The sequence below is a fragment of the Oncorhynchus nerka genome, linkage group LG12 (genome assembly GCF_034236695.1).
Source record: "Oncorhynchus nerka isolate Pitt River linkage group LG12, Oner_Uvic_2.0, whole genome shotgun sequence".
Taxonomy (NCBI): domain Eukaryota; kingdom Metazoa; phylum Chordata; class Actinopteri; order Salmoniformes; family Salmonidae; genus Oncorhynchus; species Oncorhynchus nerka.
This window is the reverse complement of record NC_088407.1, coordinates 36,716,666-36,743,403: the sequence shown is the minus strand read 5'-3', so window position 1 is coordinate 36,743,403 and position 26,738 is coordinate 36,716,666. Positions and strand designations below refer to the sequence as shown.

The window sequence follows — 26,738 nt, the reverse complement described above, 5'->3', positions numbered from 1 at the left end:
GAGGCTGTAATCGCTGCCAAAGGTACTTCAACAAAGTCCTGAGTAAAGGGTCTGAATACTTATTTCAATTGGATATTTCAATTTTTAAAATTTAATAAATTGTCAATGTCAACCTGTTTTTGCTTTGTCATTATGGGGTATTGTGTGTCGATTGAGGGTGGAAAATACTATTTAATCCATTTTAGAATAAGGCTAACTTAACAAAATGTGGAAAAAGTCAAGTTAATCTTCTCTGTTTTTACAAATGATTTGTCACTTGTCTTAGAAGAAGCTAAAATGACAATGTGTAGTGTGCAATCATCAGCATACATCAGCACCTACAGCCAGTGAGCGCACAGACTCTTGGCAAGGAGTTAGTTAGTGTCAGAATGGGTAATAAACTGTTCTGAAATACAAAAACAATTGTATTTGGTTCAAAGCATTCTCTTAGCCCTAAACCGTTGAAGAAGTTGAACTCCTAGCATTGGATAGTCAGTTATCATGGTCAAGTCATATTGACAAATTTGTTGTGAAGATTGGGAGAGGTAGCCTATGTCTTATTTTTTTATATGCGGTTTTGACACAGATCAACTGTACCATATTGATGTCTGGTAGTAATTAAACTGTTAAGAACAAATTTATTTACAATGACTCCCTACCAAGAGGCAATAGGATGCCTGAGGGGAGGGGGGCTGGGATTAAGAATGCAGGACAAAACGCACATGACAAGAGACACCAAAACACTACATAAAGAGAGACCAAAGACACACAGCACAGTAGCATCACATGACAACAACACGGTAGTGACACATGGTAGCTGCACAAACATGGTACAAATATTGTTAGGTACAGACAATGGCACAAACGGCAAAAAAGTATAGACAACAATGCATCACGCGAAACAGCCACAACTGTCAGAAAGAGTGTCCATGTTTGAGTCTTTGAATGAAGATAACGGTCCAGTTTGAGTTATCTTCATTCAATGACTCAAACATGGACAGTTTTTTTTTTCTTTTTGCAGCTCGTTCTACTCGCTAGCTGCAGTGAACTGAAAAGAGGAGTGACTCAGAGATGGGTGTGCTTAGGGGACCTTTAACACAATGTGACTAGCAGAACGGTTGTTGTGTTGTATGTGGAGGATGGGGGCTGCAATAGATATCTCAGATAGGGGGGAGTGAGGCATAAGAGGGTTTTTATAAATGAACATCAACCAGTGGGTCTTGTGACAAGTATACAGAGAACCAGTTTACAGAGTAGTATAGAGTGCAGTGATGTGTCCTATAAGGAGCATTGGTGGCAAATCTGATGGCCGAATGTTAAAGAACATCTAGCCCCTTGAGAGCACCCTTACCTGCCGATCTATAAATTACGTCTCTGTAGTCTAGCGTGGGTAGACTGGTCATCTGAATCAGGGTTAGTTTGGCAGCTGGGGTGAAAGAGAAGTGATTTACTACAGAGGAGACCAAGTCTATATTCAACTTTTAGCCTGCAGCTTTGATATGCGTTGAGAGAAGGACAGTGTACCGTCTAGCCATACTCCCGAGTCCTTGTATGAGGTGACTACCTCGAGCTCTAAACCATGCCTGGGCAAAGGCCGGCCCGGGGACCATATGCGGCCCGTGACCTGATTCAAAGTGGCCCGCGGAATCATGCTCAGATAAAATAATTTGCGATAAAGTTTAGAAAAAACATATATTTGTTATTCAAATTAAAAGCTCAATGAATACCCACCATTGTGTAATGATGTAACGCCCACCGCTTGCGGGACATTTCTTTTTGAAGGCACGCATAAATAACAACGGCACGAGGACAGACAGTGACTGAGGCTGACACACACGTCAGTTACAAATAGCTAGTTTTTCAAAGATGTGGAAAGTAGACAACGAATGTAGGGTGTTCCAGTAAGAGTGGACATCGAAATATATCAGGGAAAGCTGTGTGCAAGGAGGGCATTGCTGTCTTGAAAGACTACAACTTGTCCCGACACTTCAAACTAAGCATCGAGGTCGACCAATTAATCGGCATGGCCGATTTTCACAATCGGTATTTTTGGATACCGATTATGGTCGATTGCACTCCACGAGGAGACTGCGTGGCAGGTTGACCACCAGTTACACGAGTGCAGCAAGGAGCCAAGGTAAGTTGCTAGCTAGCGTTAAACTTATCTTATAAAAAACAATCAATTTTAACAATCACTAGTTAACTACACACGGTTGATGATATTACTAGTTTAACTACCTTGTCCTGCGTTGCAAATAATCAATGCGGTGCCTGTTAATTTTTCGAATCACAGCCTACTTCGCCAAACGGGTGATTTAACAAGCTCATTCGCGGAGAAAAAAAAGCACTGTCATTGCACTAATGTACCTATCCATAAACATCAATGCCTTTCTTAAAATCAATACACAAGTACAGTTGAAGTCAGAAGTTTGCATACACCTTTGCCAAATACATTTAAACTCAGTTTTTCACAATTCCTGACACTTAATCCTAGTAAAGATTCCCTGTCTTGGATCAGTTAGGATCACCACTTTATTTTAAGAATGAAATATAAGAATAATAGTAAAGTTATTTTTATTCCAGCTTTTACATACACCCAATTAGTATTTGGTAGCGTTGCCTTTAAATTGTTTAACTTGGGTCAAATGGTTCGGGTAGCCTTCCACAAGCTTCCCACAATAAGTTGGGTGAATTTTGGCCCATTCCTCCTGACAGAGCTGGTGTACTTGAATCAGGTTTCTAGGCCTCCTTGCTTGCACTCGCTTTTTATGTTTTGCCCACACATTTTCTATAGGATTGAGTTCAGGGCTTTGTGATGGCCACTTCAATACCTTGACTTGTTGTCCTTAAGCCATTTTGCTACAACTTTGGAAGTATGCTTGGGGTCATTATCTATTTGGAAGACCCATTTGCGACCAAGCTTTAACTTCCTGACTGATGTCTTGAGATGTTTCTTCAATATATCCACGTAATTTTCCTGCCTCATGATGCCATCTATTTTGTGAAGTGCACTAGTCCCTCCTGCAGCAAAGCCCCCCCACAACATGATGCTGCCACCCCAGTGCTTCATGGTTGGGATGGTGTTCTTCGGCTTGCAAACCTCCCCCTTTTCCCCCCAAACTTAATGATGGTCATTATGGCCAAACAATTACATTTTTGTTTCATCAGATCAGAGAACATTTCTCCAAAAAGTATGATATTTGTCCCCATGTGCAGTTGCAAACCATATTCTGGCTTTTGTATGGTGGTTTTGAAGCAGTAGCTTCTTCCTTGCTGAGTGGCCTTTCAGGTTATGTCGATATAGGACTCGTTTTTACTGTGGATATAGATACTTTGATACCGGTTTCCTCCAGCATCTTCACAAGGTCCTTTGCTGCTGTTCTGGGATTGATTTGCACTTTTCGCACCAAAGTACGTTCATCTCTAGGAGACAGAACGCGTCTCCTTCCTGAGCGGTATGATGGCTGCGTGGTCCCATGTTGTTTATACTTGCGTACTATTGTTTGTACAGATGAACATGGTACCTTCAGGCTTTTGGAAATTGCTCCCAAGGATGAACCAGACTTGTGGAGGTCTACTTTTTGTTTTCTGAGGTCTTGGCTGATTTATCTTTATGTTTTTTCCCATGATGTCAAGCAAAGAGGCACTGAGTTTGAAGGTCGGCCTTGAAATACATCCACAGGTAAACCTCCAATTGACTTAAATTATGTAAATTAGCCTATCGGAAGCTTCTATAACGCCATGACAATTTTCTGGAATTTTCCAAGCGGTTTAACTTGTTATGGCTGAGATCCCGTTACCGGGAGTGATATAACAACAACCAGTGATAGTACAGGGCGCCATATTCAAAAGAACAGAAATCTCATAATTAAAATTCCTCAAACATACATGTGTCTTATATCGTTTTCAAGGTAGTCTTGTTGTTAATCCCACCACAGTGTCCGATTTCAAATAGGATTTACGGGGAAAGCACCACAAACTATTATGTTAGCTCACCAACAACTCACTAAAATACACAGCCAATTTTACCAGCCAAAGAGAGAGAGAGAGAGAGAAAAAGCACATAGATAAAATGAATCACTAACCTTTGATAACCTTTGATAATCTTCATCAGATGACACTCATAGGACTTCATGTTACACAATACATGCATGTTTTGTTTGATAAAGTTCATATTTATATCAGAAAATCTGAGTTTACATTGGAGCATTCCATTCACTAGTTCCAAAAACATCCAGTGATTTTGCATAGCCACATCATTCAACAGAAATACAAGTTATACACATGGAATTATAGATATACCTCTCCTTTAATGCAACCGCTGTGTCGGATTTCAAAAAAACTTTGCAGAAAAAGAAACTCGGAACAATAGAAAAATTAGCCTCCATGTTGGAGTCAACAGAACCCAGAAAATACATGATAAATGTTTCCTTACCTTTGATGAACTTCATCAGAATGCAGTCCTAGGAATCCCAGGTCCACAATAAATGCTTGATTTGTTCAATAATGTCCGTTATTTATGTCCAATTAGCTACTTTGGTTAGCGCGTTTGGTAAACAATTCCAAAGTCAAAGCGTGTCCACTATAACGTGACGAAATGTCCAAAAGTTCCGTAACAGTCAGAAACATGTCAACCGATGTACTGAATCAATCTTTAGAATGTTATTTACATACATCTTGAATAACGTTCCAACCGGAGAATTAGAATGACTTCAAAAGACCGGTGGAACGCAGGTCCTTCCCTTGTGAATGCGCATAGTGAAAGCATGGTCAACTCATGGCAGTGGTGACTATTTCCTGTCTCATTCGAGCCTCCCTTCACATTAGAGTCATCAGACAGAGTTCTATTGACTGTTGACATCTAGTGGAAGGCGTAGGAAGTGAAAACTCATCCATATCTCACTAATTTCAATGAGAGCTAGGTTGAAAATCTGCCACCCCCAGACAAAATCCAAACAGGAAGTGGAATTTCTCAGGTTTTTGCCTGCAATATGAGTTCTGTTATACTCACAGACATAATTCAAACAGTTTTAGAAACTTCAGAATGTTTTCTATCCAATGCTAATAATAATATGCATATATTAGCAACTGAGACTGAGGAGCTGGCCGTTTACAATGGGCACCTTTTCATCCAAGCTACTCAATACGGCCCCTGCAGCCATAAAAAGTTAAAGGCACAGTCAACTTAGTGCATGTGAACTTCTGACCCACTGGAATTTTGATACATTGAACTATAGTGTCTGTAAACAATTGTTGGAAAAGTTACTTGTCATTCACAAAATATGTCCTAACCGACTTGCCAAAACTATAGTCTGTTAACAAGAAATTTATGGAGTGGTTGAAAAGCGAGTTTCAATGACTCCGACCTAAGTGTATGTAAACATCCGACTTCAACTGTATATTTTTTAAAAACCTGCATATTTAGTTAAAATAAATTCATGTTAACAGGTAATTTTAACTAGGGAAATTGTGTTACTTCTCTTCGAGTCAGGGTATATGCAGCAGTTTGGGCCACCTGGCTCGTTGCGAACTGTGTGAAGACCATTTCTTCCTAATAAAGGCTGTAATTAATTTGCCAGAATTGTACATATTTATGACATAACATTGAAGGTTGTGCAATGTAACAGCAATATTTAGACTTAGGGATGCCACCCGTTCGATAAAATATGGAACGGTTCCGTATTTTAGTGAAAAAATAAACATTTTGTTTATTAAATGATATTTTCTGGATTTGACCATATTAATGACCTATTTGTATGTTTTGATATATTATAATTAAGTCTATTATATGATAGAGCAGTCTGAGCGGTGGTAGGCGGCAGCAGGCTCGTAAGCATTCATTCAAACATCACTGTCCTGCGTTTGCCAGCAGCTCTTAGAAATGCTTGAAGCACAGCGCTATTTATGACTTCAAGCCTATCAACTCCCGAGATTAGGCTGGCAATACTAAAGTGCCCATAAGAACATCCAATATTCAAATGGTATAGAGAGAAATAGTCCTATAACTAAAACTTCTTAACTGGGAATATTGAAGATCTGTGTTAAAAGTGAAAATGCTGCCCCCTATCCCAAAAAGGTTAAGTTAAAATAAGTGTTCATTCAGTATTGTTGTAGTTGTCATTATTATAAATATAAATATATATATAAAATTCGGCCTATTTAATCGGTATCTGCTTTTTTTGGTCCTACAATCTGTATCGGCGTTGAAAAATCATAATCAGTCGACCTCTAATGCAGAGAAATATAGGAATATGTCTTCTGAGCAGAGGGCAAGTGCATCGAAAGAGTTGCTTTCTCAGTTGCAGAAGCAGCAAGGACTTTTCACAAAACTGCATTCAGCAAACGATGGAATTGCGAGAGCTAGCTATGTACTATCCTACAAAATTGTAAAACATAAGCCATTCACTGAGAGCGAATTCATTAAATAATGTTTAATTGACTCTGCAGCAATATTTTGCCACGACAAAGAGCTGTTTTGAAAATGTTTCCCTGTCAAGAATAATAGTGACACAGCGTGTTGAGGACAACGAGGGGATATGGAACAACAGTTGAAAGACAAGGTAAAGGATTTCACCTATTTCTCCTTGGCCCTGGATGAGAGCAGTGATGGATGTGACACTGCGCATTTGTTGATATTCTTACAAGGCGTAATCCCAGACTTTGAAATTACAGAGGAGCTTGCTTCAGTGCAGTCAATGAAGAGCACAACCACAGGGAAAGATTTATTGGAGGAGGTTAATAAGTGTGTGGCAAAGCTGGGACTGAGTTTTGAAAAGTTATCCAGTGTGACCACTGATGGGTGCCCAAACTTGACAGGAAAAAACTTTGGCCTTTTGAAAAGGATATAAGCTCAAGTAGCTGAGCTGAACCCAGATCAGACAATTATTTTCCTGCATTGCATTATTCATCAGGTGCTCTGTAAATGTGTCCTGAAAATGAGCCATGTTGTGGATACAGCCAATAAAATGGTAAACCTCATAAGAGCGAAATCTTTAAACCACAGACAGTTTGTCTCATTGTTGGAAGAGACAGTCGGGTCATGCAGATCTCCCCTACCACACAAACGTGAGATGGCTGAGTTTGGGGAAGGTGCTTAAAAGGGTGTGGGACCTGAAGTCGGAGATTACTGAGTTTTTGCAAATGAAAGTAAAATGTGGATTTCCCTCAACTGCGAGAAAGAATGGTTGGATGATTCTGCCTTCACCGTGGACATCATGGCCCTCCATGAATGAACTGGATTCCAAACTACAAGGGAAGGGCCTTTTGCACATCAGATGTACAGCCTTGTCAAAGCCTTCAAGGGAAAATTACTCCCCCTGACCTGCCAAGTAGAAGCCAACAATCTCACCCACCTTCCACTACTAGGCTGTTCCCTATCAGATGACCAGTGGGAGAAGTATACATCGCTGCTGTATGCTTTGAACAGGGAGTGTTCTCATCGTTTTGAGGATTTCAAAGTGTTGGAAAATGACATGCTGTTTGTTTCCTCTCCTTTCACCTTCAATGTGGATAACGCTCCCACTGACCTGCAATTTAAGCTTATCGATCTTCAGTCTGATGCAGTGATTGGAAAACAATGTCACTGAGGTTCTATGCATCTCTCGATGAACAAAACTTTCCAAAGATTAGGAGTCATGCTCAGATGTGTGTACTGTTTGGGTCAACCCATGTATGTGAACAGACATTTTCAGTGATGAAATATAACAAGTCAAGACAAAGATTCTCTTACTGACTCTCAGCAATCCTGCGCATAGCGATGTCAGAAACTATACCTGACTTCACTGCTCTAGTCAATGCCCATCAGAGACTTCACTCCTCACACTGATTGAGTAGTTTAAATGTAATGTTGAGCTCACTCTTTCCTATGTTTTTGTGCATACCCGTTAACAAGAGTTCTGTCCGTGGTGCTGAATGCACAGTGTACTTTTCCCTCCGTGTAGTTCATTGCATGTTTAATAATGAAAATACCTACCAAAAGGAGAACATGGATATGGTTTATTTCTGTGGATGTTAAAGTAAAATAAATTGCACATCTGGATGTGATTTACAGTAGATATCTGTCAAGTCATTCACATTATGTATAATCCTGTAATATGATTCTGGACCGCGATGGCAAAAATATATTCTAATGTGGCCCTCCATGGAAAATAATTGCCCAGGCCTGCTCTAAACCCTTGGCGGTAGTAATGACACCGGTGGGGAGAGGGGCATTCTTCTTACCAAACCACATGACCTTTGTTTTGGAGGTGTTCAGAACAAGGTTAAGAGTAGAGAGGGCTTGTTGTAGAGATATTTAACAAAGTACAAGACGATCATCTGCATATAAATGGATGAGAGAGCTTCCTACTGCCTGAGCTATGTTGATGTAAATTGAGAACAGCGTGGGGCCTAGGATCGAGCCTTGGTGTACTCCCTTGGTGACAGGCAGTGGCAGAGACCGCAGATGTTCTGACTTTATACACTGCACTCTTAGAGAGGTAGTTAGCACACCGGTCCAAAGACCCCTCCGACACCATTACTCCTTAGCCAGCTCACAAGAATGGAATGGTCTACCGTATCAAAAGCTTTGGCCAAGTCAATAAAAATAGCATCACAACATTGCTTAGAATCAAGGGCAATGGTGACATCATTGAGGACCTTTTAAGATTGCAGTGACACATCCATAACCTGAGCGGAAAACCAGATTGCATACCAGAGAGAATACTATAGACATCAAGAAAGCCAGTAAGCTGATTGACACGTTTTTCCAACACTTTTGATAAACAGGGCAAAATAGAAATATGCCTATAACAGTTTGGATCAGCTTGATCTCCCCCTTTTAAAATAAAGAATGCACTGTGGCTGCCTTCCCAGAAAGGAGAGACCAGGTCTGAAAGGCTTGGCAATGATAGGGGCAGCAACCTTAAAGAAGAAAGGGTCTAAACCATCTGACCCAGATGTTTTTTGGGGGTCAATTTTCAGGAGCTTTTTTAGTACCTCTGACTCGGTGACCGCCTGCAGGGAGAAACTTTGTAGCACGGCAGGGGAAAAAAGAGGGGATGGTCACAATGGAACGGGTTGGAGATGAGGAAATGTTGGGCGGGCAAGGAGGCATGGCTGAGTCAAATAGGAATCCTGACATAATGAAGTGGTGATTAAAGAGCTCAGCCATGTTCTTGTCAGTAACAACCACATCCTCAACATTAAGGAACATGGGCAGCTGTGAGGAAGAGGGTTTATTCTCCAGGTCTTTAACAGTTTTCCAGAATATCTTGGGGTTCGACCCACAGAGAGAGAACTGCTCCTTAAAGTAACCAACTTTGGCCTTCTGGATAACCTGAGTGCACTTATTTTTCTTTTGCCTGAATGAGAGCCAGTCAGCCTGAGTATGTGTGTGCCAAGCCTTTCGCCAAATGCAGATCTTGAGGTGGAGTAACTCTGCAAGATCACCTGTTTTTAATTCTAATTTTCTTTATGGGTGCGTGTTTGTTACCACTGAAAATATCAAAAAAAGAAGGTCCAAGCATCTTCGACAGAGGGCATCAAGCTGATTCTATACCAATTTACAAGGCTTGCTCGTTTTTTTTAGCAAGCATCTATGACAAATCAGGACATGTCGTTTCACTGAGCAGCCGTTACAGGCTGTAAAACAGTGATCACTAAGGTCATTACAGAAAACACCAGACTGAAACCGATCAGGATTATTTGTGAGGATAACATTGAGGTGAGTAGCCTTTTCTGGGTGTTTGGAGTCATATCTTTTGGAAATGGTAATAATCTGAGAAATATTTAGGGAGTCTCATTGCTTTAGGACTTGGTCAGGTGGTTTAAGCATGTCCCAGTTTAGGTCACCTAGCAGGACAAATTCAGACTTAGTGTATGGGGCCAGGAGAGAGCTTAGGGCAGGTAGGGTACAGGCCGGTGCTGATGGAAGACTATAAGCACCCAGCAACAGACAACAAAGAACTATTGGAAAGTTTTTTAAAATTTTATGCTTAAAACCAGCAAATCAAATTGTTTAGGGACAGACTAGGTGGAAACAACTGAGCACTGAAGGTGATCCTTGGTAAAGATTGCCACTCCCCCACCTTTGGAAGAGCTGTCTTGCCAAAAACAAAGGTATAACCAGAAAGGTTAACATTAGTATTCAAAACACTCTTCCTTAACCACGTCTCAGTAATGACAAACACATCTGGATAGTAGCTGTGAACCCACACTTTCAATTGATCCATTTTATAGGTAATAAGCTTCTAGTGTTGACGTGCAGAAAACCAAGGCTTTTACGAGAGCAGCAATCAGTGAAGCAGATATCAGAGCACAAGTCTGAATTGGGGCTAGCAACAGTAGATGGGCCATATTCATATATACTGTACATATGAATATGTATATATGAAGTGTGTAAATAGTATTTTTGTCTCTTGGCGTCTGTCCAATATATCTCTTTTTTAAATTTAATGCAGTACGTTCTGTACTTTGTCATGTATTTAAAATTTTATGTGGAGCCCAGGAAGAGTGGCTGCTGCATGTGCAGTAGCTAATGGGGATCCTACTAAACTAAATATACACATAGCCAATGAAGAAGAGGGTTCTGTTTCGTATTCATTATGAGTCAGGTGATTGTAAGTGAACCTATTGATTTAAAGCAGTCTTGTATTTCTTACATTTACAATGTTCTAAAATTTGCATTTCATTTTCCTATTTAGATGAGCTGTCCCTTTAAATGACTGATGTGGAGGAATTGTGTGTGCAGGAAAATGACATCTTGGTCTGGGAGAAGGGAACTGGGAAGAAATGGGGCAAGAGTAAGAAGAAAGGAGGAGGGACGGACCTAAGTCTGGAGGAGATAAAGAAGCAAGCCGCTGTGCAATGTCTGCGTTCAGCATCTGATGAAGTAAGTGCCGTTCACTCCAGTGTCGCCACATCTCTTCACCCCATGTTTTTGTATGCATAGTCTACTCACAGCATTGCTCATGCACTCCTGAGAAATTGAAATGATATATTTCACTTTGACTCTTTGAAGCTTGAATATTCAGGAGCAGTTGCATATAATGATAATTAGAACTGCAGTTCTGTGGTTATTTTGGCACACCAGCTTGTAAGCTACAAAGCTGAATATGTTGAGTCATTGAAGAATGGCAGAAGCATGTACAGTGCCTGCAGAAAGTATTCATACCCCTTGACTTATTCCACTTTTTGTTATGTTGTGCCTTTTTCTCAGGAGTGGCTTCCATCTGGCCACTCTCCCATAAAGCCCAGATTGGTGAAGTGCTATAAACTGTCCTTCTGGCAGGTTCTACCATCTCAGCCAACAAACTCTGTAGTTCTGTCAGAGTGGCCATTGGGTTCTTGGTCACTTCCCTGACCAAGGTCCTTCTCGGCTGGTCGCTCAGTTTGGTTGGATGGCCAGCTCTGGGTAGTTTCAATTTCCAAATGCTTGAGACCACTGTACCCTTGGAACCTTCCAACACTCTAGAAATTGTTTTATAAGTCTGGGCTCTGGCTGGGCCACTCAAGGACATTCAGAGACTTGTCCCGAAGCTACTCCTGCTTTGTCTTGGCTGTGTGCTTAGGGTTGTTCTTTTGAAAGGTGAACCTACACCCCAGTCTGCGGTCCTGAGTGCTCTGGACCAGGTTTTCATCAAGGATCTCTGTACGTTGCTCTGTTAATCTTTCCCTCTCCTGACTAGTCTCCCAGTCCCTGCCGCTGAAAAACATCCCCACAGCGTGATGCTGCCACCATGCTTCACTGTAGGGATGGTGCCAGGTTTCTTCTAGACGTTCTGCTTGGCATTCAGGCCAAAGAGTTGAATCTTGGTTTCATCAGACCAGAGAATCTTGTTTCATGGTCTGAGAGTATTTTTAGGTGCCTTTTGGCAAACTCACAGCAGACTGTTGTCTTTTTTACTGAGGAGTAGCTTCCGTCTGGCCACTCTACCATAAAGGCCTGATTGGTGGAGTGCTGCAGAGATGGTTGTCCTTCTAGAAGGTTCTGCATCTCCACAGAGGAACTCTGGAGCTCCTTCAGAGTGACTATCGGTTCCAAACGTCTTCCAATTAAGAATGATGGAGGCCACTGTTCTTCGGGACCTTCAATACTGCAGAAATGTTTTGGTACCCTTCCCCAGATCTGTGCCTCGACAATCCTGTCTCAGAGCTCTACAGACAATTTCTTAGACCTTATGGCTTGGTTTTTGCTCTGACATGCACTGTTAACTGTGGGACCTTTATATAGACAGGTGTGTGCCATTCCAAATCATGTCCAATCAATTGAATATACCACAAGTACAACTTAATTGGAGTCCAGAAACATCTCAAGGATGATCAATGGAAACAACATTGTGGTATTATGTGTAGATTGAGGATATTTTAAAAATCCATTTTAGAATAAGACTGACCAGCCTTATTTTGTGATTGCTCTCCAGGATTTTCACAGCCAGTGTGATGTAATGAGTGTTTACTGGCAATGTTGGTTTGAGGTCAGCAAAGTGAAGAACTGTGAACCAGTGAAAGACTCCCATATGCACTTACACTGTTACACTCAGTATTGAGATAATGTTGTGTGACGTTGCAGAGGTGTCAATGCATGTAAGTGAGTGCACAGTTTAATAAACCTGCATTATATTCTGTCTGTGCCCTTTTTCCAAGCATAATTACCCCCCAAAAATGTCTGACATTTTCCTTCGCGGTTGGTTGGCAGTAGTATAGTATCAAAAGCAGCCCGTAGTAGAGCGAGCTTGTGAGGGACGGGATAGAGCTGGAGGGCGTATAGGGGGAAGGGTCTGCAAGGTAGAGGAGGAGTGTGCTGCTCTCTGGGGACTGGACTCTGCAGTCTTTTTTAAACCAGCACATGCTGCACAGGATTGCAGCACAGAGAGCAGAGTGTGTGCGTGTTGCCTGTCAGCTGACCGGCATTAACACAATGATGCAAGAGGAAACACAGGACCAGGGGAGAAACTTAGCTTTTTTTTTACTGGGCGTCATGGTAAGGAATGTCACTTTCTGTCAGAAAGAGTGCGAGAAAGAGTGTGTAAATGTAAAACATTTTTGACTAATCCGGCCCTCAATATATAGCAGTCCTCACCGAATGCAGTTGCTTTTATGATGGTGTCTATTGCCTACTGGTCTTTTGAGGCATTTTGACATGGCTTTCTTTTTATAGACCTGATCGTTGCAGGACTTTTTTTTTTTTTTTACAGCATAACAGATCACTTCATCTTTGTTCAGCGAATCAATAGGTATAAGGAAGAAGTAGGTGTCAGAACTTTGTCTAATGCCTGATATTTTGTAAGTGTTTTGATGGAAAGACAGGTGGTTGTTTGGGCTATGCTTAGTCATTCTCTCGCAATATTTTTCTCTTAGCTAAATTTAACCAGTGTTTTACACAAGTACATAGAGTAGCCATCCAAATAGAAAAAGTAGCCGGCCAGGTACCGGCACCCCCGGGTTGGATTTTTTTGTTGTTGCAGGAGCTCTATTCTGGTGGCCTCTGGTACATTATCATGCCTTGATTCCATCTGAAATACGCAGCAAAATAATTGAATCCTTTGTTGAGTTTACCTCCGACTGGAAAAATGTGTTATGATATTGTGTAGAAAGATATAACTACAGTGCCTTGTGAAAGTATTCAGCCCCCTTGATATTTTTCCTATTTTGTTTTCTTACAACCTGGAATTAAAAAGGATTGTTGGTGTTTGTATCATTTGATTTACACAACATGCCTTCCACTTTGATGATCAAAATAGTTTTAATTGTGAAACAAACAAGAAATAAGACGACAACTGAACTTGAGTGTGGATAACTATTCACCCCCCCAAAGTCAATACTTTGTATTGACCCCTTTTTCAGCAATTACAGCTGCAAGTCTCTTGGTATGTCTCTCTAAGCTTGGCACAACTATCCACTGGGTTTTTGCCAATTCTTCAAGGCAAAACTGCTCCAGATCCATCAAGTTGGATGGGTTATGCTGGTGTACAGCAATCTTTAAGTCATACCACAGATTCTCAATTGGATTGAGGTCTGGGCTTTGACTAGGCCATTCCAAGACATTTAAATGTTTCTCCTTAAACCACTCGAGTGTTGCTTTAGCAGTATGCTTAGGGTCATTGTCCTGCTGTAAGGTGAACCTCCGTCCCAGTCTCAAATCTCTGGAAGACTGAAACAGGTTTCCCTCGAGAATTTCCCTGTATTTAGCGCCATCCATCATTCCTTCAATTCTGACCAGTTTCCCACTCCCTGCTGATGAAAACATTGTCACAGCATGATGCTTGCACCACCATGCTTCACTGTGGGGATGATGTTCTCGGGGTGATGCGAGGTGTTGGGTTTGCGTCAGACATAGCGTTTTCCTTGATGGCCAAAAAGCTCAATTTTAGTCTCATCTGAGTACCTTCTTCCATATGTTTGGGGAGTCTCCCACACACCTTTTGGCGAACACAAAGTATTTGCTTATTTTTTTTCTGTTAAGCAATGGCTTTTATTGGCCACTCTTCCATAAAGCCCAGCTCTGTGGAATGTACAGCTTAAAGTGGTCCTATGGACAGATACTCCAAATTCCGCTGTGGAGCTTTGCAGCTCCTTCAGGGTTATCTTTGGTCTCTTTGTTGCCTCTGATTAATGCCCTCCTTGCCTGGTCTGTGAATTTTGGAAGGTGGCCCTCTTTTGGCAGGTTTGTTGTGGTGCCAAATTATTTCAATTTTTTAAATAATGGATTTAAATGGTGCTCTATGGGATGTTCAAAGGTTTGGATATTTTGTTGTAATTCTCCACAAATTTGTGACTTGTTTGGAGAGCTCCTTGGTCTTCATGGTGCTGCTTGCTTAGTGGTGTTGCAGACTTGGGGCCTTTCAGAACGTGTGTGTGTGTGTGGTGGGGCAAAAAGTATTTAGTCAGCCACAAATTGTGCAAGTTCTCCCACTTAAAGATGAGAGGCCTGTAATTTTCATCATAGGTACACTTCAACTATGACAGACAAAATTAGGAAAATAAATCCAGAAAATCACATTGTAGGATTTTTTAATGAATTTATTTGCAAATTATGGTGAAAATAAGTATTTGGTCACCTACAAGCAAGATTTCTGGCTCTCACAGACCTGTAACTTCTTCTTTAAGAGGCTCCTCTGTCCTCCACTCGTTACCTGTATTAATGGCACCTGTTTGAACTTGTTATCAGTATAAAAGACACCTGTCCACAACCTCAAAACAGTCACACTCCAAACTCTACTATGGCCAAGACCAAAGAGCTGTCAAAGGACACCAGAAACAAAATTGTAGACCTGCACCAGGCTGGGAAGACTGAATCTGCAATAGGTAAGCAGCTTGGTTTGAAGAGATCAACTGTGGGAGCAATTATTAGGAAATGGAAGACATACAAGACCACTGATAATCTCCCTCTATCTGGGGCTCCACGCAAGATCTCACCCCGTGGGGTCAAAATTATCACAAGAACGGTGAGCAAAATTCCCAGAACCACACGACCTAGTGAATGACCTGCAAGGAGCTGGGACCAAAGTAACGAAGCCTACCATCAGTAACACACTACGCCGCCAGGGACTCAAATCCTGCAGTGCCAGATGTGTCCCCCTGCTTAAGCCAGTACATGTCCAGGCCTGTCTGAAGTTTGCTAGAGAGCATTTGGATGATCCAGAAGAAGATTGGGAGAACGTCATATGGTCAGATGAAACCAAAATATAACTTTTTGGTAAACTCAACTCGTCGTGTTTGGAGGACAAAGAATGCTGAGTTGCATCCAAAGAACACCATACCTACTGTAAAGCATGGGGGTGGAAACATCATGCTTTGGGGCTGTTTTTCTGCAAAGGGACCAGGATGACTGATCCGTGTAAAGGAAAGAATGAATGGGGCCATGTATCGTGAGATTTTGAGTGAAAACCTCCTTCCATCAGCAAGGGTATTGAAGATGAAACATGGCTGGGTCTTTCAGCATGACAATGATCCCAAACACACCGCCCGGGCAACGAAGGAGTGGCTTCATAAGAAGCATTTCAAGGTCCTGGAGTGGCCTAGCCAGTCTCCAGATCTCAACCGTATAGAAAATCTTTGGAGGGAGTTGGAAGTCCGTGTTGCCCAGCAACAGCCCCAAAACATCACTGCTCTAGAGGAGATCTGCATGGAGGAATGGGCCAAAATACCAGCAACAGTGTGTGAAAACCTTGTGAAGACTTACAGAAAACGTTTGACCTCTGTCATTGCCAACAAAGGGTATATAACAAAGTATTGAGAAACTTTTGTTATTGACCAAATACTTATTTTCCACCATAATTTGCAAATAAATTCATAAAAAATCCTACAATGTGATTTTCTGGATTTATTTTCCTCATTTTGTCTGTCATAGTTGAAGTGTACCTATGATGAAAATTACAGGCCTCTATCATCTTTAAGTGGGAGAACTTGCACAATTGCTGGCTGACTAAATACTTTTTTGCCCCACTGTATACAACTTTAAATGACTGAAAATGTATGAATTCACTGTGATGTTAGTTTTGGATATTGTCTAGGCCGATATGATCAGGACTATTTTCTAAGTAAGAGAACATTACACTTTAAACTAAAACATATGTGTTACTCGTAAGAAGTAATGGTGCATATTGCTCAATTTAATTTGTGACCTGTCTTTTTAACTGTGTTAAATTAAATAATTTGAAACCATAGTAAAACAGAAACTGTTGTACAACTAAACATCAAGGAATCAACAGTGCGTCCCGGGTGGCGCAGTGGTCGAGGGCACTGCATCGCAGTGTCTGTCAGAGATGATATTCTCTGTCTTCTACCAGCCTTTCATGTCAATTTGACCAATTTATACATTTGAGTTTTGGATTGAAACAAAAATAGTTCCCAAATGCTGAGTGACCACCCGCCAACTTGTCTGGTGAAATATACATTGTGGCTAATGTTCAGCAGGTGTTTAATTTCCCACCCTGTAGACCATGTTTGAGGTCTGGGTAAATCTGCAAAATTGTGATAAAAAAATAGAAAAAAATTAGTTCCCCTTTAATTCAAGCGCACACTTAGCAATAGGCTGTTTAACCAAAAATATTGTATTTTATGCTTTTTGAAGCTGGTATACAAAAACAAAATTTAAGAATGGTAAGCATAGAAATAAAACTGATCTACCGCTTCTTATAGACTTGCTTTCAATGAGTGACAGATCTGTAACTCACATTTCCATCTGAATTTGGTCAGATCACCCAAAAAGTTACATATTGCAGCTTTAATTGAAAGGGTTTTTGGGAAAGCCTTCCCATCAACCAGAAGACTTTTCATTAGCATCATCGCTAACAGCTTCACAAAGTGGCAGACTTGAGTACTGCACACAGAGGTTGCAAGAAATGCGAATCACTAACGCATTTTGTTCATGTCGTATGATAAACTTTTGCAAATTAATACATTTAGTTGATTCCCTATTACAGTTAATGCACTTTTGAATATTGTTGAATTCCGTTTTAATGCCTGGTTTCTGTGAGGGCCCTAATTATAAAATGAGTCTCTCCACTACCTATTGTTCCTGCAGTGATGAGTTACCAGCTTCATAATTTATCAGCAGATAATTGCCAAAAAGCCAAGGCCTATCAGTAGCCTATGCAATTTAGGAAGACAAATGAAGGATCCCCCCCCCACCGATGCGATTCGGTAGGCTACACTCAGACTGACGAATATGAGTCACTCACTTTAGCGTCACTGTCTGGCAAGCCCCAACATTTTAGGAAAGGAAATCCTTTGGTTTACGTATCCCGTGGACTAATACCATGGACATATAACCACGTTGTATGATATATGAATGGCAAAGGGATATAGGAGAACGACCTTATTCAGTCAGTTTGACACCTTTTTATAAACTAGTCAACACTTGCTGTTCAGTTGTCAAATCAACAAACAATAAATTGCCTACTTGGCACCACAACTCCACGTGGCTGGCTATTTGAAAGAAAATTAATAAAATGTTAGAACAATAATTAGGCTTTTGGATTTTGACTCCTCGTTACCACTTACATTACATGGGACGTGCCAATTCACGAGCATCTCTGGCCCCCCAATGGTGGAACAAACTCCCTCACGACATCACCACCTAGACACCTGAAACCCCACCTCTTTAAGGAATACCTAGGATAGGATAAAGTAATCCCTCTCACCCCCTCCCCTGAAAAGATTTAGATGCACTACTGTTCCACTGGAGGTCATAAGGTGAATGCACCAATTTGTAAGTCGCTCTGGATAAGAGCGTCTGCTAAATGACTTAAATGTAAATGTAATCATGCTTTCTCTCCCTCCTCTGCGTAAAGAAATTCGACTGCAACCAGATATCTGTACAAAATGACGAGATGCTCATGTCTCCGCTTTAAAAATGGAGTTGTTGTCCCAAAGCGGGAGGCGACATGCTTAGATCCAAAATAAGCTCATAGAAACACATTGGGTTTATTTTGGCGAGAGTGAAAACTCTCGCTTTGTCTCTGCTGCGTTTCCCAGTCATCGCTCGCTTTGTGACTGACAGGCGCCTATCCTATCAATAGATCGCTAGAATATGCAAATCGTTCATTCTAGTTGGAGAGGGCTCGACAAACCTATCGAATTGAAACTTTTAAATTGTTCGGCAGGGTAGCCTAGTGGTTAGAGCATTGGACTAGTAACCGAACGGTTGCAAGTTCAAACCCCCGAACTGACAAGGTACAAAATCTGTCGTTCTGCCCCTATGCAGTTAACCCACTGTTCCTAGGCCGTCATTGAAAATAAGAATTTGTTCTTAACTGACTTGCCTAGTTAAATAAAGGTAAAAATAAAAAATAAAAACGAAAAGTAGTCTAGTTAATCTGAAAAATGTAGCCGGTTGAAAATCTGTGTGTGTAACCGTGATTAGCCGTCAGCCGCCGCTAATGGAAACACTGATTTAACACGGTCATGGTAGAGCATGCCCGTGCCGACAGTCAGCTGGTTAGACTTCTGTCAGCCCTATGTTAATACCCTCTAGTCAGTGTTACAATGGGGGTCAAAGTTTGCCTTTGAAAAAAGCATATGTTCAAACCCCTAAGTGTTATTGATGGATACATCCCATCACTTTATGAATGGTCTGATGCAAATGTTTTATTAATATTCATTCTCTTCAATTGATTATTTGCTAGATGTTACATATTCTCCCTAATTATTTCCCCACAGAACTCTGGAATTGAGAGCCTGGTCGAGGAGCTTTGCTCCAAACTCAAGGACATCCAAAACAAACAGAAAGGTTTGTATCTTGGGTTTATACAATTGTATGCCCTAGTAAATATAAAAACACTTCAATGATGACACTTCTTATCATATTGCTTATAATTCTTCACAGAAGAAAAACCGCTCAACAAATCTTATGGATCTCAGTCTCCTGAACAAGTTGAGTCCTCTTCCTCAAAGGACCAGGTGGAAATGTATGTTTTTATTTTTATTTTTTACCCATAACCACAATAATACTGTCCTGAGTAGCTGGCAGAACTAGTTGATTTAGTTTTATGCCCATTAAACATGTGCTCATTCATTTTATTATTTCTTAATTGACAACATTTTCTCTCGTTGTTGCAGGTATTATGAAGCCTTTCCTCCTTTGTCAGAGGGATCTGTTTGTCTCCAAGAGATCATGACGGTGTGGAACAAAGCTAAAGCCAGCGCTTACTCTGGCTCATCATCCTCTGCAGCCCCGCAGACCAGCACTGACACCTCCTCCCCAAAAGATTGCAACAGCGATGGTGAAGCTGCAAATGAGAGAACCCCTGAGGCATGCAGCACTACCACTAACCCAACCAGCGAGAGAGCCCAACAGCGACGCAGCAAGAAGGAGAAAGAGAACCGATACCATGGTGGCGCAACAGCGGAGGACCGAGCTGCCGTTCACAGCAAGAGGCAGGCGAGGCACAGGTCAGAGTGCAAGTATCGGCCTCGCTCCTGGTCCTCTGGCTCTAGCGAGGCTGGCTCGAGCTCCAGCGGGAACCCAGGCGATTCCAAAATCTCCAGCAGGAAAGCAGTCAGAATCAGGCACAAGTCCAAGGAGGCGGGCAGCAGGAGTAAGCGGGGGCACAACAGAGGACAAGTGAAACTGGCTCTGCAGGCCATTGACAAAGAGGGGCGCAGGAACGCTGGAGGCGGCAGCAGCAGCACCACCACTGGATGCTCTGCAAGGCAAACACAGCTCTACAAAAAGGGGAACAGGCCGCTGAAGGAGCTTCGAAAATATCCAGGTTGGGGGGACGCAAAGGAGTCCGGAGCTGAGGCCAGCAACAAAAAGGAGTACATGGAAGAGCCCCTGTGGTACACAGAGCCCATCACAGAGTATTTTGTACCTTTCAGTAGCAGAAAGAGCAAACTGGAAACAAAGTACCGGAGTAAGGTGGACTCTCCAGACGACTCGACTATGTCCGCTAACTTTGAAAGGCTGTCTGAGAGAATGCAAGGCATCTACATTGCCAACGCAAGCTTCCAGAGGGCGTATCTGGCAGCGGGAACCTTTGTGGATGGGCACTTTGTTGAGGTGCCAGGCGACTCAAATGAGGAGGCTAACGACCTCAATGGGACCTCAAGCTTCCCTCCGCCTGAGGATAGTAGAGATTTAGATGATGACCATCTGTCTGAATTCACTCACTTCTATGAAGTCGATATTTATCAATCCATATTGGATCCTAGTGCCTCAGACTCAGTACAAGAGAGTCGGATCTTGAGCATGATTCGACAGAAGAGCGAAGAACAAAGAGACTTTGAGACAGAATGTTGTTTAGTGTTAGATGGCCTTGAGCTGCAAGGGGAAAGTGCAATAAGGGTGGACTGTCAGGAAACTTTGGCAGCTGATGGGTTCTTCATGCAGGATTTGGAAAACATGGCTCAGATCTGGGGATGTTGTTCATCCTCTAGCTCTGAAGATCAAGATGGAGAAAGCTTTGTAGGGGACTCACCCGTTCAGCTCTCCCCCGCTTTGGACGGTGTTACATTCACCATCAGTACTCTGCCTGGAAACCTGGAGGAGCCTCATCTCCCAGAAGCCACGAGCGAAGCGTCTGGTCTGAACAACTCCTGCTTCTCTCTTTTTGAGCTCCAGTACGATAGCCCCACTCTTTCTTTTCCCTGCGATTCACTCACCGTTGGTCAAGAAAACAACACAGATTCAAGTAGCTGTCTAGAACCACATTGTAACAAGCAGTCTCGTTTGCTAATTTGGACCAAAAATAGTGCCTTCGATGAAACTGAACATTGTTCAAACCTTTCAACCCGAACCTGCAGTCCATGGTCACATTCGGAAGAGACGCGTTCAGACAATGAGCAAATAAATGTTCATACAGAGGAGTCCGCTCTAATTGGCAATGAAGAGATTAATTGTATAATCCTCCCCATCTCTGGTACATACCTAGAGGAAGAAATCCTGGACTTTTTACAAGAAGACACCGGTCGTCAGTGCGATGAGGCCAATGTTGGCACAGTGTCCAATCCGACCTTCGCAAAGAAATCTAAATTGGAGTCCATTTGTGGGATAGCGTTAGAACAGTATGATGCTGGCATGTTTTCGCATGACACAAACCAACAGTGTGACAACTACAGCTCAGGGATAATAAAGGACATTTGGACAGCTATCGGAGATGGAGATCCTGAACTATCACTAGGAGAAGAGAAGCCAGGCGAAGGCTTGTTCTCCAAAGAGTCGAGCAGCTACCACTGCGGTTGTCTTGACGTGCAGGTAAAGGAAGTTGGTCCCATCCAGGGGCCTCTGAAGAAGGCAGTGCAGCACTCTGAGTACCACCTGTGGGAAGGCAAGAATGAAGAGCAGGCCCTCCTGGCCAAAAACAAACTCTCGAAGATTAATGCTTCCGGGGATTACATGACGCCGTCCAAGCCCTGGGACGTGAACCCTGAGAAAGACAACACATCGTTCATCCTGGGAGGAGTGTACGGAGAGCTGAAGACGTTCAGTGGTGATCAGGACTGGGCTGTGGTGCCGCCTGGCGACGCGAGAGGCAGCCTGCTACAGTGTGCCGCTGCTGCCGCCTCTGCCTCAGACGTGGTCACCATTGCTGGTACAGACGTGTTCATGAATACGGGCAGCTGCTTTGCCCCTGGCCATAAGCCCTTCTGGAGGCCCCTGGTCTCCTTCGGGCAGAGCGACCAGGCTACTAAAGGAGGTGGGGAAGGTTTGAATAAGGGATTTTCTTTAATCTTCCATGAAGATTTACTCGGATCCTGTGCAGGCTTCCAAGGCGAGGAGCCAGGACTCGACAACCCATTTGCGTCCTTCGATCTGAACAATCAGTTCTCTCAAGTCCTCCACGTAGAATGCTCCTTCGAGCCTGAGGACATGGCTTCGTTCAGCCCGGGGTTCAAGCCCAAGTCTATATTGTGCTCGGACTCTGAGAACAACGCTTTCCACCCACGGCTATACGGCATCAACCAGACCACCCAGTACAGGGCCATCCGCATCTCCCCCAGGACTCACTTCCGACCCATATCCGCCTCAGAGCTGTCGCCCGGTGGAGGGAGTGAGTCGGAGGCTGATTCTGAGAAAGAAGAGAAGACTGTTCCATTCCTGGCCCTGCCAGATGTCTTCGATGACCCTCAGGCAGACCTCAAACCGCTAGAGGAGGACGCAGAAAACGAGGGCCCCTGCTACGGGAAGTCAGAACTGGAATCTGGTAAGTTCCTGCCCAGATTGAAGAAGTCTGGCATGGAGAAGAGTGCCCAGACCTCACTGGATTCTCAGGAGGGCTCTAGCACCCTTCTGCCAATCGCTGAGCAAGAGATTTGCTTAGACTGCGAAATGGCAGCCGCAGCAGGAGCAGCAACATTGATGGCAAGTGGACGGATGGACGTCCCAGTCAATCAGATTCAGAAGGAAGAATCTTGCAGAGAGAAGGAAGCCTGCAAATGTGCAGCGGCTGGTCAGTGTCCCACATATGGGAAAACCTATGACTTCATTGAAGATTTGCATGAGGTAAGAATCTTATAAGAATGTCTAGATGGGTTGGATCAGAAGAGACTTTAAATTTTTACAATGAAACAGTTTCCCCTGCGTTAGACTAATACCTTGCCTTTCTTCTTTTTAGTTCCCTCTATTAAATATTAGTGGACAGGGAGGAACTGGCAGCCAGCAAGATGAGTGCTGGTGGCAGAACACACTCTGTTCCCCCCTTTTCCCCGGATCTCAGTGTACAGGTATGATCAATCAGAGTTAGGGTAAATATATATTGGGCCTATGGCTGGGATTACTTCATTTTTATTGCTTTAAATTTGGAAGCTTTAGATTTTTTTTTTTTGTCCTGACAGATGCAGATGGGTCATGAATTGGTCATTTTATATGCAACTACTTAGTTTAAACTGAATTACAAATATTAAAATGTGTATTTTAGTTGCAAGTCATCAGCATTCACAGCCAGCATATTCATTCCTATAGGTGTCAGCTGTTCAGAGTGCTTTAGAATAGACATACCTGTCAGCCAGGCCAACACCAGTGCTCTCTACCCCCCCCCCCCCCCCCAGTGACACAATCTTGAAACATGTTCCAGTTAACACATTTTAATCTAGTGATCAAATACAAAATGTTTCTGTTTTGCTTTAAGCTGAGGCTAAATTAACAAATACCCTGAGCACAAGCTCACTGTACTGGAGGCCATCTTTCTCACCCAATGTCTTTATTCCTGCAGGGAGCAGCAACATCTGATAACTAGCTCTGTGGAGTGTAAGCCTATTGTCGAGAGGATATAACCTCTTCTCGTTTGACTGCACCTCTACTAGCAGATATAGGGGAGACCTCAGGACCGGGAAACCAAAGGCTTCTGGACAGAGGAACCCCTCACCACATCCCAACCCTGCTGATTTTCATTTACTAACTTGAATCGTATGTAATCAACAACCACAACAAAAGAGTGAACATATGAAAAAAAAAAAAAAAAAAAAGTTCTACATGTCTTTGTGATGCAATATCTGAATACATGCATACATAGATTTGCTTTAGTTGATTTTTCCAGACATTAATAATCTTTCATTAGTCACAGTTAGATATAAGGGACTATCTTGTTTTTCCTTCCATCGGTTTTTCCAGCTTTCTTTTTGCTTTTAAACTTGGATACTGGTAGTTGTGGTGTCCAAATGGTTGTGCCTGTCCTACCAGTCTCATTCCTTCTTTACTAGTGTAACTGCTACAATTTCCATGAATTGACTGTGATGTCGCTCTTCATAACGTTGTATGAAAGCACCGCGATAGCATCCTCTTTTTCTTTCTCCACCCCTATCATTCAGAAAGTGAAGGAGGAATGTGGCGATTTTTGAGTTGTGCAATAATAGTTTATTTTGGTTGCATGGGTGCCTTTCTGAATGTGGAAAGAGAAAGAATGTGTGCATCTTTCCTCTGAAAAATCTGTATCAAAGATCCCCCCCAGAAGTGTGCAAAGTTGCTCTAAATTAGTATGATTTAGAAGGGTGGTTGTCAGTTTTTCAGAACCTTAGTAGTAGATGTAGGTAGTATGGTTTGTGAGTCAAAAAAAAGTACAAAACTTCCCAAAAAATAAAAATATTTCAAAACTGATGTTCAATGCAACAAGAAAAAAAAGCACGTTTGAGTTCAATTTGGGGAGTAATGGCTCTTTGCAAAAATATTTAATTAGTCATCCTCTACAGAGGCACCGATTTGGTGCAATCAAAATCAACTCCATAGTACAAACAATTGGTGCTATGAATTACTGTTGCAATATCGATATTGTGGCCGTGATCTGTAGATCCTGTAGTTTTGTTTGTTGAGGCAGAGTGGAAGGATATTTTGGAGAGAAAAAAAGAAAAGCAAAATAATTGACTGCTGATGGTTCTCACTTTATGTGGGCTTGGTTTTTATTTTAAGAACTAGTAAGTTTTTATTTTAACTAGTAAGTTAACTGGCCTGTAATAACAATTCAAGTAAATAGTTACAGGTATTTGATTTAAATATTGTTATCAGGTGGCAACAAATTCAGACTGTATTACAAGAATATAGTATCACTATGCTCATTGGACTGTAAGGTCTACAGCAGAAGCAGGATATTAAAGGCAATAAATAAAAAATGTATGCTGACACTACTTAACTGAAAAGTGTAATATAAAACAGAGGAAAAGGTGATCAACCAAAAATTACATCATTCCACCGAAGTACGAAAATATTACATTTTTATTTAGAGGGGTGTTTTACTTTCATTTTTGGTATACAGTAGCCAGTATACAAAAATGTCTCACTTTTTTATGTGTGCGTACGTGTGTGTCTGCATTGAACACGTACAGACATTGGTTCAAAATGACATTGTGTGCTAGATCTTTACCAAGAGAAATGCAAAATATATTTGTGCCCCAAACCCTCTAAGTGCAAGTACACAAACTAAGTTTAATTTGAGGCCCTAAGATGTTGGATTGATTGTTTTTGTGGCCTGTGCATTGACTATTAAATCACATCTTTAGACTAAATGCATTGTGCATATCTTTATATCCCTGCAGGGGGTTATTTCAGGTTTTTGTTTCCTTCCCTTTCAAAATATTAGTCCATATACCATTTTTGGGGGGGCAAGAACTGGGTGAATATTTTCGCCCTCAGAAGACTTAGGAATGTTTGTTACCATGCCCCCATGTATTCTTGTGATGCATTCGTTGCGCAGTCCAAAATATGTCTGCCAACAACATGTGCACAAACGGGCAAAGTCAATAGCAAACTGTTTCAATTTGCCAGGGCCTCAGTGCCTGCCCCATACAATAAAGTATGTTCTTCACGTGAATGAAAGACTGCTCAGAAAATTTCTGGCTGCTTTCAATTCTTTATTTTATTTAGACAGTTGTCAGTCACTCAGGAATACTTAAATACTAAACATTTGTTTTTAAAGTAGGTGGAAAACAAGTATGTGGCAGTGCATCAGTACTTTCATTAAAGCATTAATTTAGTACTGAAACTTTATTTGAGCAAAAAATTGACAGGTGTTTATTAATCCCAAGATTTGTACAGTTAATTGTACAGCACTTAGTTTTAGAGCTAACTTTTGAAGCTGACCGAGCAATTTGAGATTACATAAGTAATGTGAGGATGACCTTTTCATGGCCCTCTGTCATATGCAATATCTTGGCGCATGTAAACTTAAACATTTAAGCGTATGTGGAGGAAATTCACTTAATTTAGCATGAAAAGTTATTTTTGAGTGGGGGAGAGCTGAAAAAATAAAAACCCAACCGTTATGGAGTGTCTTTCAAATAAAAGCAGCATGCCAACATCACACCATCTCTTTAAGTTGAATAAATAAAACTGGTTTTAATTATATAAAATAAGTACAGGGGAGGTTAAAGAAGTGATAATAAAAATAGAAAAATGGTGAGTGTGGATATGAGACTGAGTCACAAAGCACTTAAATAGATGCATTTCCTTCAAACTCCCATGTATTTTCCTTTTTATGTTCTTCCATGGTAAGGTATTGTTTATATATTGAGAAGAAAAAAGTTTGAGAAAATGCATCAAGTGAGAGTATGCATTTGAAACTACATTGAAAAGGTTTAACAAATTGAGTTTTGATTGTACTGTGGTCTGAAGAACAGCATATCCAGCACTGAAAACCAGTTTTCCTTGTCTCTTCATTTCCACTAGATGACACCCTCCCATCCCAGCTCATCCCATACCTTACTCCCTCATCCTTCACCTTACTCCCTCATCCTTCTTCCAACTGTGTCAAGTGGTTGTAATTGTTTTAATTTCATGTACACCCCGAGTAAATTATTTTTTTCATTGGAGTTTTTTTAAACATCTAATAAAGGTATAAACCAAATCA

The 26,738-nt window shown here is 41.8% G+C and overlaps 1 protein-coding gene across 1 annotated transcript in view; it reads left to right on the top strand.

The window, feature by feature from the left end:
* Positions 1-26,738, top strand: part of LOC115138208 (uncharacterized protein KIAA0232-like) — a 40,441-nt gene extending 13,703 nt beyond the window's left edge. Inside the window, exons 3-8 of the mRNA XM_029674812.2 lie at positions 10,709-10,849; positions 19,123-19,192; positions 19,289-19,370; positions 19,522-22,906; positions 23,019-23,127; positions 23,616-26,738. Of these exons, the coding sequence (XP_029530672.2) occupies positions 10,709-10,849; positions 19,123-19,192; positions 19,289-19,370; positions 19,522-22,906; positions 23,019-23,127; positions 23,616-23,632 (3,804 nt within the window). The 3' untranslated portion in view covers positions 23,633-26,738. The remainder of the gene's footprint in view (positions 1-10,708; positions 10,850-19,122; positions 19,193-19,288; positions 19,371-19,521; positions 22,907-23,018; positions 23,128-23,615) is intronic.